The sequence below is a fragment of the Poecilia latipinna genome, unplaced genomic scaffold, assembly GCF_001443285.1.
Source record: "Poecilia latipinna isolate Pla-1442-1.1 unplaced genomic scaffold, P_latipinna-1.0 Scaffold1700, whole genome shotgun sequence".
Taxonomy (NCBI): Eukaryota; Metazoa; Chordata; class Actinopteri; order Cyprinodontiformes; family Poeciliidae; genus Poecilia; species Poecilia latipinna.
The window spans coordinates 113,828-126,237 of record NW_015114316.1 but is presented as its reverse complement, the minus strand read 5'-3'; the positions used below and the strand labels follow the sequence as shown (position 1 = coordinate 126,237).

General features: G+C 41.4%; 1 protein-coding gene across 1 annotated transcript; it reads right to left on the bottom strand.

The window, feature by feature from the left end:
• Positions 1-6,661: 6,661 nt before the first annotated feature.
• On the bottom strand, positions 6,662-10,965 carry manea (mannosidase, endo-alpha). The gene is made up of 5 exons (XM_015060335.1): positions 10,810-10,965; positions 9,621-10,245; positions 8,032-8,141; positions 7,851-7,927; positions 6,662-7,760 (listed from the first exon to the last, which is right to left on the bottom strand). Exons 2-5 carry the CDS (start codon positions 10,129-10,131, stop codon positions 7,127-7,129), a joined length of 1,332 nt encoding a protein of 443 aa, XP_014915821.1. The 5' UTR covers positions 10,132-10,245; positions 10,810-10,965; the 3' UTR covers positions 6,662-7,126.
• Positions 10,966-12,410: the final 1,445 nt, after the last annotated feature.

Genomic DNA, 12,410 nt, shown 5'->3' with positions numbered 1-12,410 from the left:
TACAATCACGCAAAGAATCAGAACAATGGACGCAATGTTTAGCAGTTAATTAAACCATAGATAATGGTAATAAGGGCTTCAGATTTCACAGGTGAGGAAAAAGTTTTAATTTAAAGAAAACATTGAACAAGTGAGCAGTGGGTCAGTTATACTAGCCTAACTGTTGCTGGCCTGGTATTGACTTTGATAACATTAACATGTGCTGTGCAGTTCGGTGTGTTTTGGTTCTGTTAGCACTAAAACTGGTCAACCCGCACACCAAGTCATCAGTAGAGCAGCTGTTTAAATCAGCTAATCAACCACCGCGGTGATCAGGTGAAAACTTATTAATAATCACAATATGTGATTATGACAACATAATGTTGTCATTATGCCTGACAACATAATGTAACATACTACTTTTTTGTGTAGGAAATGTTTGCTTTTTGGTGTTGATTCCCCTGATCGGTCATCTCTGCTCTAACTGCTCGTTGAACTGTTTGTCGGTTGCCATGGCAACGGGTCCTGCGTAATACCGACATACAGAGCGAGAAAAGGCGGAATGGAAGTTGTTGGAGCTATTTTTTCTTTATTTCTTTATCCATTTGAATTTTGTTACTTCTTAAATTTCTATTTTTTGTATTATTTACAGAGTTTATTTGTAGGTTGATAACTGTTGATGTTTTATTATTTTTCTTATTTATTTTCTAAATTTAGACAGGAAGTAATCTGGGCCATCCACTTTCTATAAGTGTAGGGGCCTGGTGAAGGACCAGCAGGCATTTGGGTTTGGGGCTGATGGTTTTTACCAGAGCAAGAGTGGAACCATGACAACAAATGAAAGTTTGATCTCTGTAATTATTTGGTAAAAGAGGAAAATAATCAATAAGTTTGGAAACTGAACCTTCTTTTGCCTGTGTCCAGAAACTTGACCCCAGTGCCTCAGTAGTGGCTTGGTGGAACTTTTATTGGATGTTTTGGCTTGGCAAACAATCAGAAGTGGTTCTGTCTAGTTTGGTTCTTCACCTGTTTATCAGCTTTATTGTACGTTTATTGTGGCGCACTGCAGCCGCTGCAATTCCTAAAAACAAGTGACAAAAACTGAGCTAGTCCCCTGTATTCGCAAAACGTGGTTGTGAGCAAAATCTTATCAACACTGTTGATGGTGATCGAGGTCGAGCCACTATCAGTTCCCCTCCATGTTTCAGCTCTCAATGGAGAGGCCCTGCCTAAAATAACCCACAGAACATAACAGAACTTCACCAGTACGTCTATTAATTTCTGGCAGCCATTCAGAACAGGTCTCATTTTTGTTTTCCCAGCAGCTAGTTCCGCCATAGTCCTGGGTTTCGGCTGGCTACAAGCTCACAACCCTCACATAAACTGGAGTGAGTCCCACATCAAGTCCTGGTCCAGTAAGTGTCACACTTAATGTCTCCACTCTGCCGTCCCACTCAGTCCGGCAACGGCAGAACTGCAAGAGGCAGACCCTCCCGATCTCTCTTCTGTCCCCATAGAGTATCACAACTTGGCTAACATTTTCAGTAAAGAAAAGGCTCTCTCTCTGCCACCCCACCATCCTGCTCAGTTCTGCTCAGCACTTGGAGCCAAAGTTGCCCTGACCTCGGGTTATCACCCCCAAACCAATGGCCAGACAGAGAGAATGAACCAGGGGCTAGAGGCCACCCTTCGTTGTCTAACCGCATCCAATCCTGGAGGCTGGACCCAAGTCCTCCCATGGGTTGAGTATGCACACAACAGTCACATCTCTGCAGCCACAGGTTTCTCCCCATTTGAGGTCTCCCTGGGCTACCAACCACCGGTCCTCCTCTCTGACGAGGAAACGATCTCAGTCACCTCTGTCCACCGCCACATCCGCCGCTGCCAGAAGGTATGGAAAGATACCATTGCTCCACTGAACAACACAGCCTCTCAGAACAAATGCATTGCTGACCGTAAGAGGACCCCTGCACCCACCTATGCTGTCAGTCAAAAGGCCTGGCTGTCCACCCGTGATGTTCCCTTGAAGGCCACATCCAAGAAGTTGGCCCCCCAAGTACATCGGCCCTTTTGAAATCCTGTCTGTTATCAGCCTGGCTGCCGTTCGGCTACGCCTTCCTCAGTCCCTACATATACATTCCACGTGTCCCAGATTAAGCCTGTCCATTCTAGTGCCCTCTGGCTGAACCCCCTCCCCCCGCCCGTGTCATTGATGGCCATCCGGCCTACTCCGTCCGCTGGATCGTGGCCTCCCGTCGGCGAGGTCGGGGCTACCAGTACCTCGTCGATTGGGAGGGCTATGGTCTGGAGGAATGCTCCTGGGTCCCGCGTTCCTTCATCCTCGACCCCTCCCTCATCTTGGACTTTTCCTCCTCCCTGCCCTCCCCTTCTTCTCGGCCACCAGGTGGCGACCATTGAGGGGAGGGTACTGTCCTGGTCCAAGTTCCGTTTTGTTTTGTTTTTTCTTTTTCTTTGGTTTGCCTGCTGCTTCCTTCCCCGTCCACCAGGTGTCACCGGTTGACTGAGCCCCTGGAGAGATGCGGCCGACCCTGTAGACACACCTGTGTCTAATCTGGAGCTGGCTGCTGTGGTGTATTTATGGAGCGGCTGGCCGACACTTCAGGGCCTGAGCGTTGGCCTTCTATGGTAAACGTTTCTCCTCGACAGCCAAGAACTACCGCTGAGCATTTCTTCGTTGTGCTGCTTCCTCTGAGTAATTCCTCGTTGTGTTCTCTTTGTCAGGTGTTCCCCGTTGTCTGCCAAGATCTCCAGCGAACGCTGTTGCCCCCTGGATCTCCCCGTTTGTTACCTTCACCACGCCATAGGTATTATCGGTCGCCAAGCTCCGTGCACTCACCCTTCCTGGTTCTACGGATTCTCTTCGAGACGCCATAGGTTATACCTGTAGGCTGCCTTAGCCCTGGGCTCCACATAAGTCCTGGACCTCCGTCAGCCGCCAGTGCCCCTGTCGTTCCACAGCCTAGACTTACCTGTCCGCCCTCCAACGCTCACCGCCGCCTCAGTCTTCTGGAACCCAGGCTTTTGCAGCAGGTCTTACACTTCCACTCGCCAACCAGAACGTAAGCTCCCTCTCTCCCTTTCCCTGTACTGAAGATTCCTACGTGCATTAAACCCATCATTTACTTACTCTCCTCTCAATTAAAGTTTAATGTTCTGGTTCCCCTCCCTGATTCCTGACCACCACCCTTCCCTCATTCATCTGTTAAACATATTTAACTGATTTCTGTTCTCCTGAGTGTTCTTGCATGTGGGTTAGAAAACTGGAACCCAACATGACAGTGAGCTACTTTCATCTTATTGGCCAAAACCAATAAGTAAAGTGCGTGGATAGCGAAGCAGCTTGGTATGTTAATCAGGTGAGTTTTCCAAAAAGACCTAATCAGCTCAGAGTTCTGATCTGGCTGGACTTTCTGGAAAAGATTGACAAAAATATAATGAATTATAGTGTGAGGGGGGGTCTACCACATAACATCTCATTAAAATACTGTTAGTTGTAAATTCAAGCCAGTACTTTTGCATGGCCTTTGGATGATGCAAAATACAGACTACAGTAATGGTAAAGAACTTCAACGACTTAACAGAGCATGGAATTCTTGTAAATATTAGCTTAATGTATGATTTCACGCATAATGAATGCAAGAACATTCACAAATGTGTATTTTTTTTTTTCCCCATTACACTTTGGGAAAGCTTGTTAAATAATTTAAGGCCTTTCTGATCAGATTATAGCTTTAGGACTTGTGAGACTGGTTTTAAAATGAATGATCCTGTTGGTTATACGACTCAAGAGGAAAGAGACTGGAGTCAGCAGTTGTCGAGTACTCAATATTTTTCTTTACTTTTATCTTCTGTTTCATACCTTACAGTTCAGTTCCATTCAGTTCAGCACAACACATTTGTCAAAACAACAAGAGGGAGAATCTCCCCCTCATCTCAACCACCTGGTTTTTAAAGGATGGGCTCCCATCTGAACTAATTAGAGGGGTGGAGTCATTTTCAGCTAAAAACAAACAAACATGTGCACTAAACTATACCTAGAAAGTGTCTATCAAGTTACCATTAACTCAAACACAACTAAAAACAAAACTAGAAAACAATCCGGAATCCAGTCAAAATAGAAATGCATCTCTCCCTCTCTGAAAATGGATTTTCCCAATGAGGCTGATTGGAAACACCAGGTCCTTGTCAGCGCTGCTCATGGGCGCGCTTCCACGGCAACACAGGACCAGGTGACCTCAAAGAGATGAGAAAGATGATTAAAACAAATCAAACCACCTCCCAAAACAATACATTCACCCAAATAACCCAGAATATATAAAGAACATGCAAAACAGCACCTCTTAGGGAGGGGGTAAATCCCTCACAGATCCAAACTGAAAGTCCAGCGGTTTGAAAAGCACTTCTGCTAAACAGAATCAAGCTCCAAATGTGTTAGATCATCCCAACCTCTCATTAAGCACTTGGGTCAGACATCTATCTGTCATTGCTGTTGTGCCGTGAGTGGAGCTTAATGGATCTCTATCCTCAATAAATCTAGGATTTCTAGCTAGATTTTAGTTTAAACAGAAGGGCATCAGGAAAGAAAATCTGAGTCCAGATGGCCATAAATAACCCAGAGAGAAATGTTCTGGTCTTAACAAGTCGAAATTGGTTACAATCGGACAAATGGCGATGAACTGTAGCATAAAAACGACAACTTGCATGCTGTTGAGACTGGACTTCTAAGTAAGGATGAAATGAAACTACTGCATGGGGAGAAGGCGTCTCAAACGAATCCATTTTGAGTGAAAAGATTGCGCAGTCCATTAAGAATGTGAAACTGAAAAGAGCTTCCATGTCTGAACAATGACCCACACAGATGTCTGCTGCGGATCTCATGAAAGACGCTCTTTTTCGATCACACATTCCTGTGACTTGAAAAACTTAATGTTTAAACAATATGCAGAATCAGAAAGAAAATGCACTGGAGTGTGAAGTGGACAACATAAATCTGTCAGTAAGTGGCAACTTCAAACATTGCTCCAGTTAAATATTTCAAAGCTGTTGTCTGTAATGGAGGATGTCACAGCTTTAATAGAGGTTGTCACTGGTGTGTATTTCCACCAGTATTTTTCAGACAACTCAACTTTTCAGAAATCTATTGAAATTTTTTTTTTAGAGAACCAAAAGATCTTATTCTTATACTCTGTGGGGGTCTGTAAAATTTGAAAGCAGTGGAAATACATCCACAAACCTTGATTTCATGACCTTGAAGTCATTGGTCTTCAGGTTTTTCCTGAGTAAACTGCATTTCTCAGCCCTAAAAGAGTCCTGAAGCATATCATTGTCCTGGGTTATAAAATGTTGCCCTAGCTTTTCAAGCTTGCACTGTTTGGATGATTCTGATCAGAAAATATACTTGGCCCACTTAAAAATGTATTTTTGCCAGCTTATTATAGACAGGCCCAAAATTGTACAAATTTCAGTCAACATCTGGTGTTTTTGACAGTAAATGAGGCAAGTGGCTTAAAAGATAATAAAGCAACATAATAGGAGTATTCATTTGAAGGAAAATTACTGGTTTTAATTCACACTTTATTTAATAAATCACTTCCTGAAAATTATGTACTTCCTAATCATTGGAAAAATTATCTTGCAGCAATCAAACTGTGGTTACAATTGCTGACCAACTTTTGCATATTTCCACCAGTATTTTCAGACAACTAATCTCCCTGTCAGAGCTTGTTGGAAGTCGGTTAGCTCTTTAGTTTAGGAAAATATATCTGACATCATTTCAGCATATTATAGACAGGCCCAGACAGGATGTTTCAGGAAACATCTCTAGTTTCTTGAAATGTTAATTTAGTTCCTCATATAGTCAGCCCAGACTGTCTGGCAACCATGGGATACTCAAAGTCACTTAAATCCTCCTTTTTCTCCCTTTTCATGTTCAGTTTGAACATGAAGTTTTCATCCTATCCAGAGGCCCAAGTGCGTCATTAGCTTATTAGTTTATCAACAAGAGAATCTGACTAAAAGTAGTTCCTTTTAATGTCATTTTAGGAAAGGTTTGGGGATCTCGGATTGTATTTGAAAGAAATCAAATGTTTTGAGCGCCAACAGCACAAAGATATGAATTTCTCTCTCAAATTAAAAATGTAAGCTCTTAATATTTGGCATTTTAATTCCTACATATGCGCTGCTGTTATTTTGCAGACATGGAAGACAAAGAAGACTTTCTATCCTCTACTCATAGGGTCGCTCTCAGCTGCTGGCTCAATCACTATTCAGCAAAAATCCTTAAGGTTAAAATAGGAGCTCTATAGCACTGAGAATAAAGGCCTTCAGCTTTAGGAAAACCCTGATGGTTGGCACACTTCTACGGTTTCGACTTTGTTTTTGATAAATCTGGCTGTGACCTTTTTAACAAGCACTTAATCCAGTATATTGAGAACACCTAGCAAGTGCAAAATAAAACTGAAATTGCTTCCAGTTCTGTTTTTTTTTTTCCACCTAAAGAATTTTTCATCTCAGATAACGAGGTCACAAGCCAAGCAGGAGTGTGAAATTGTCTGTTATTCATGGTGTTGTACCCGTTCAAAACAGAAAAGCTGCCTGTAACAACTGTGAACTGTGTGTGATGTGCTTGATTGTGGGGTTTTGAAAGGTGATGACAACTTTCTACACATCGGCATCTGATCAGTTTATTCAAGTGATTCGTGCAAACGCTTAAGTCCCGTTCCAAAACGTGCCACAGTGAGACACCTCAAATAAGGTAAAAGGGAAATATTGAACACACTCACAGTACAGGTACAGAACAAAAAAAGTCACTCTGTCACTTTACTGTTTGGATCAATATGGCCCATATTAGCATTGAAGACTGGAACGTCTTGGAACATCTGAATTATTTTTCAAGCTCAATTCCTAATAATTTGACAATTGAACATAAACAGAAAATAACACATAGTTTTAAGTGCAAAAAATAAAAATAATACACGACTGAAGTCAAAATTAACTTAGTGGATGAGTCATTATCTCCACTGTGGCTTTACCTAATTTAAAATCATTTTCAAATTGTAGTCCATTTTGCAAATTAAATGAGTTTTTCAGTAGTATATATGTCATTTTCAATAAATAGGCTCCATGATCAGTCCTGCCATCTTTGTCGTTCTCCACCAAATATTGCTGCCCATTTGCGAGTTATCTCCAGGTAGATGGTGGGCTTATTCGGCAGATAGTCCAGGTACACGGTTTGACCCGTTTTGGGAACGGCCGTCTCAATCTGAGTCCCCTCGTGCCACTCGTTGAAAGAGGTGATGGAGATAAAATCGGGTCTGGACTCCAGCGCTGCACTCAGCGAGGTTTCGTAGTATTTGCCGTTGATGCGATTTCGGGTGTTTTTGAAGTTCCACGGTCGAACGCTCGTGTCAATGTATCCGGGGCCGACACTCGGAATGAATATGAGGTCGTTGTCGTCGCAGAAGGCTTTGATGGAGGCCCAGTTGCGCTGAGTGGAGCCGTATGTGAAACCGTTGGTAGCGAAGTAGGTGTAGAGGCCATCGAACCCTGCGGTCAGGATCTCTCGCTTATGTTTCTCTTCAACCAGCAGGGCGATGAAGATAGCGTCATACGGTGTATCCCTGATGCTGCTGCTGTCTGTGTGTTTCAGCAGCTTAGCCCATTGCTCTGAGTTCATCAAGTAGGAGTCATACACATAAAAAAGTGGAAGGAGTTTGCCCGCGTTTGTCCGGTACTTGAAAAATGCAGGATGGTCTCCATACCTAAGAGATATGTAATCAGTGGTAAATAAAAATGTATTCACTTAAAGTAGAAGGCGACTATAAAAACAGCTAATCTAGTACAACACCTACTTATCGATGATGTATTTGACATTGGTAAACATGTTGACTTCATCTCTTCCTTTGTAGGGTTCAATATGAAAAGCAACCTGAAAACAGACAGTATTATTTTTTGCATCCAATTCCAACAGATTGAAGGTGTCAACATTGGATTTAAAACTCCCACAAAACACAAAGCTTTTGTCATACACACCTTTATGTGGTATTTATGTGCCATGTCCAGCAAAGAAGGCATGATTTCATCAACTGGCTCGCCATTGTCATCATTTGTGGAAGGGGGATACCAGGAAACAGCAATGACACCTGATGATAAACAAATACAAGAAAAGCTACAGAATATCTGAGGCAAAAGGCAGCTTTCTTCTTGAAGTAGATTTAAATGTTAACTGTTCAGGAATCTTAATTTATTCCTTTTTTTTCCTTCCAAGGACTCCATTTTGCTAGCGATTCATTTTTAAAAATGTATCCATTACTCACTGAATGTCTGAGAAAATGTTGCCAAACTCAACAGCTCATTCTAGAGCAGGGGTGTCAAACTCCAGTCCTCAAGGTGCCACTGTCCTGCAGGTTTTAGATATGCTACAGGTACAAAAACGCTGGAATATAATGGCTTAATTACCTCCTTCTTGTGTAGATAAGTTCTCCAGAGCCTTGCTAATGACGTAATTATTCTGTTCAGGTGTGGTGCAGCAGAGACACATCTAAAAGTTGCAGGGCAGTGGCCCTCCAGGACTGGAGTTTGACACCTGTGCTTTAGATCAGTGTTTCTCAACCCTGGTCCTCACCCCCCCGCTCCTCCTGTCCTCCATGTTTTAGGTGTTTCCCTTCTGCCACACACCTGAATTGTATCTCTGGGTGATTAACAGGCTTCTGCAGTACTTGATGGATATGCAATCATTTGAATCAGCTCTTCTTGAAAAGAGGCACATCTAAAACATGCAGAGCCCAAGAAACATCTTTCTTGAGACACTTTGGGTCTCATCGTTTCATCTTTCAGCAAAGTGAACTGGGCCTCTTGACCTGTGGTTCTGAATGTCCCACTTCTTTGTCTAGCCCACAGAGAATCTCTGCACCAAGTTTGGTCTATCCGGAAACAGGGTTTTCTCTTTAGGCAGGGACAACTACTTTGATTTTGAGGTAAGGGTTGAGAAGACGGGTATATGTTGATGAACAATTTTGGTAAATACAGAAACTGAATTGAAAACCAGGTGGATCCATCTTTGGTTAGTTAAATTGGACTCAACTTCTTGGCTATTCAGAGATATAACACTTTTGTCTGCTTTATTTCTCTCTCCCATATTTCTGTCTCTGACTCGGCTCTCAAAACGGACAAATGTTTTTGCTACATCTGCATCAGAGAGCTATTAGGAAAGTAGATTCTACAATTTTATTGCAAAATCATGCTTATTGTCTAAAAGGGGAAAAAAAATCCAAAATCAACCACAAGAATATCTTTCAGATGTCAAGGATCCAGAGTGCATTAATATTTGCAATTTGGGGAAAGAGACGAGGCTACATTTTACTTGGTTTAAAAGAAAATTACTTACTTTTGACATTTATTGAAGGGAAAAGGAACTTCTATTAAATTTATGTGAATTCATAGTAATATTTTGGACAATCAAGAGCACAGTCTTCATAATTAAAAGATGGATTAGTTCAACCTAATGTCACTTGGGACATCCCTATTAACAACACCAAATCTAAAATGTCTAATTCAAAAATATAACATTTTTAAACACTGATAACCGTTGATCTTAAAACTAAGAATCATAATTGGCTTACCAATGGCTGCTGTACGCAGCTGCTGCATATGTGCATCTAAAACAGAGGGGTCCCTGGAGCTGTACGCCCCTAAGGAGGGGTAATAGTTGGCCCCAATATCATCAGGGGGTTTGTGCCTTCCTTGTGGATATTCCTGAGCAACCTTTGCATCCCAATGTGGCAGCTGTGGATGATCCCAGTGAACGTATTTGCCATCAAATGTGGGATTTCCATACCATACATAGTAGAAGGCATGGAGATAGTAGTTTGGAGGAGGAAACTTCCTCAGTGTGCTTTGCAGCTCTGCGTCCTTGTCTGACTCAACAGGGTCGCTCATTTTTGTCTCTTCAGGTCTTTTGTTGAAGTCCCTCTGGTTCTGAAAAGCAGCCTGTCTAAGATTTATTTTAACCTCAGCAGGGCTGTCAATAGGAGAGTCCTCTGGGGCGAGAGCCTTTAAAACCAGCGTTATGATGACCAGGAGCAATGCTAAGGAGACTAAAGTGACGCAGGATTTGAGCCTAAACCTAGCCATTTTTCACTCACTGCTGGGAGCTTCCCATAGTTCATTGTTGAAACAGCAGCGAGGGCCTGGTGGTGGAAACGATGCCACTAAAGGAGGGATGAAGAGTTGTTGTTCAGCCTGGTTCTTTGGGGAAACAAAAATAATGACTTCTTTAATTTCATTCAACATTATAGTTATTTAAATGTTACAAAAACCTACAAATTAAAAAGGTAATCTTAAATGAGTCCTAAAGATGTCTTATTGGTGCACCTCTAACCTTAGCAGCTTTGTTTCAGATTTAGCCTTTTCTGCGAAATGTTTCAGCTACAAATAACCAACACAACCAGAAGACCATCATCAATCTGATGACAATCCTATGTATCATTTTCAAAACAAAAAAATTACACGGAAATATTGTTTGTTTACTTAAATTAACTGTACAAAGCATGTTAAATATAGCAAATGCGTATGGCAGCTGGCTAACATGTCAAGACTATGGTGACGGTGTCCTAAGGAAGGAAGACTGTTTACTTTTACATATTTTCAGCCAAAGTCAGTGTACACTGCACTGAACTTCACACCCTTCAATAGCAGCAGCAGCTGCTAACCCTGGCAGGGTAGACGTGTTAGCTTTACTAAGGAAAACTAAGAACTCGCTCTAGCCCTCGATTAAACAAGGTAAGGTGTTTAAAATGCATACGAACTTACAGTAACAACGTGCTTTAGTCTTTCTGAGTTATTTCAGCTGTATAAGACACAGGGGACGTGCACAAAACCACCACTTCTGGTTCGGCACTTGTCCTGGAATGCATCCCAGATCTACAAACGCTCAGCTAGCGTGGCAACCATTTACTGTGACCCATCCATGCTTGTAGATAGTTGTGATGGCCGGGGCTACGTCACACTTACTGGAGAAGAATGCATACCGCCCCCATCAGGCTGGAAGTTGTAATACATCAAAAATCTGTCAAAAAAAAAATGCGTGCAACTGAGCTGTACTGAAACATTTAACTGCATTTGTAACAAACCATACTCGCAACAATTTTAGCGTTGTCACTAAATTTGAAACTATTTGCCGCTGTTCTGTAAATTTCACACATTAATGATGCACTGTTTCTCTACGTTTAATATTTTGATCCTATACAATGTATTGTGCTAATGTTTTTTGTTTATTGTGACATGACATCCATGTACAAATAGTTTGAAGATAGACATAATCATTGGAGCAAAAAGCATCCTTAAAGTTTTGACCCATTCCTTTGGGGTCAGTTTAATATAATCCACAGCTCCTGTCCCAGGTGGTTGTTAGCACTATCCAGCTACTAAAATGCATTTTAATTTCTTCCACGGTGCAGTAACAAATCATTCAAAAATAAGAGTCCCTAAAAAATCTTTTTCAAATTAGTAAGTGCTGGACATTTGATTGTGAACATCTCTGTTCTGTTTCCCTGGGGTATAAATGTTACAAGACACAGAAGTCAATTTCTCAGAACAGAAGCGGCTTTGCACATTAAAGGAGAAATGCCTTCATCATGACTTCTGTAAACAATGCCAAGACTGCCTCCAAGGGTCAAATTTCCATTACAATTTATTTTATCTTTTTTTTATTGCAACTCAACAATTAGATTGTGGTAATCCAGATGACACTTTGTCCCCATTTCTTCTGCAGCCCTTTACCAGTTTTATTCAAGTTGGATGCAGACTCATCGGATTGGGGTTCAAAGCTCCTTTCATGGGTGTTAACTGCCTGAATGACAAACGTTTTACTGATAGCCACGCACACTAAGGTCAGTTATTATTCTCCTTGCTGGAACACACAGTCAGCACAAACACCAATGTGCATAGAGATCCTATCAGATGCCAGCAACTGGGTACAGACTTTACACACTTTGCATTCAGGCAGATGCTGAAGCAATAAAGGAAGAATGAATTAACCTCTAGAGGCATCAGTTGGATCTACATGAACTCTCAAAGACTCCAATATAGCTTGCTAAATATTTAGAAAAAAGTAAAAATATATATTTTTTTGATGTAAACAATTACTCTAAAATTGAAATAAAGTTGGCAGTGATGGATCCCATTAGATATTGAAGAACATGTTCAAGAAGATTAATAAAAATGACAACTGACTTTTCCTTTCATCCATTTTATTGAATGTATTCACTTTGAAATAACCTTTTACAAACTGCAAAACAGCTTTTGGTAACACCAAGGAAATAAGCAAACTGAAAGTAATCCATAATGAAAATAAAAAACAAAAATAGAACAAAAAAAACATACCAAACTAATAGAATGAAAAAAGAAGCAAC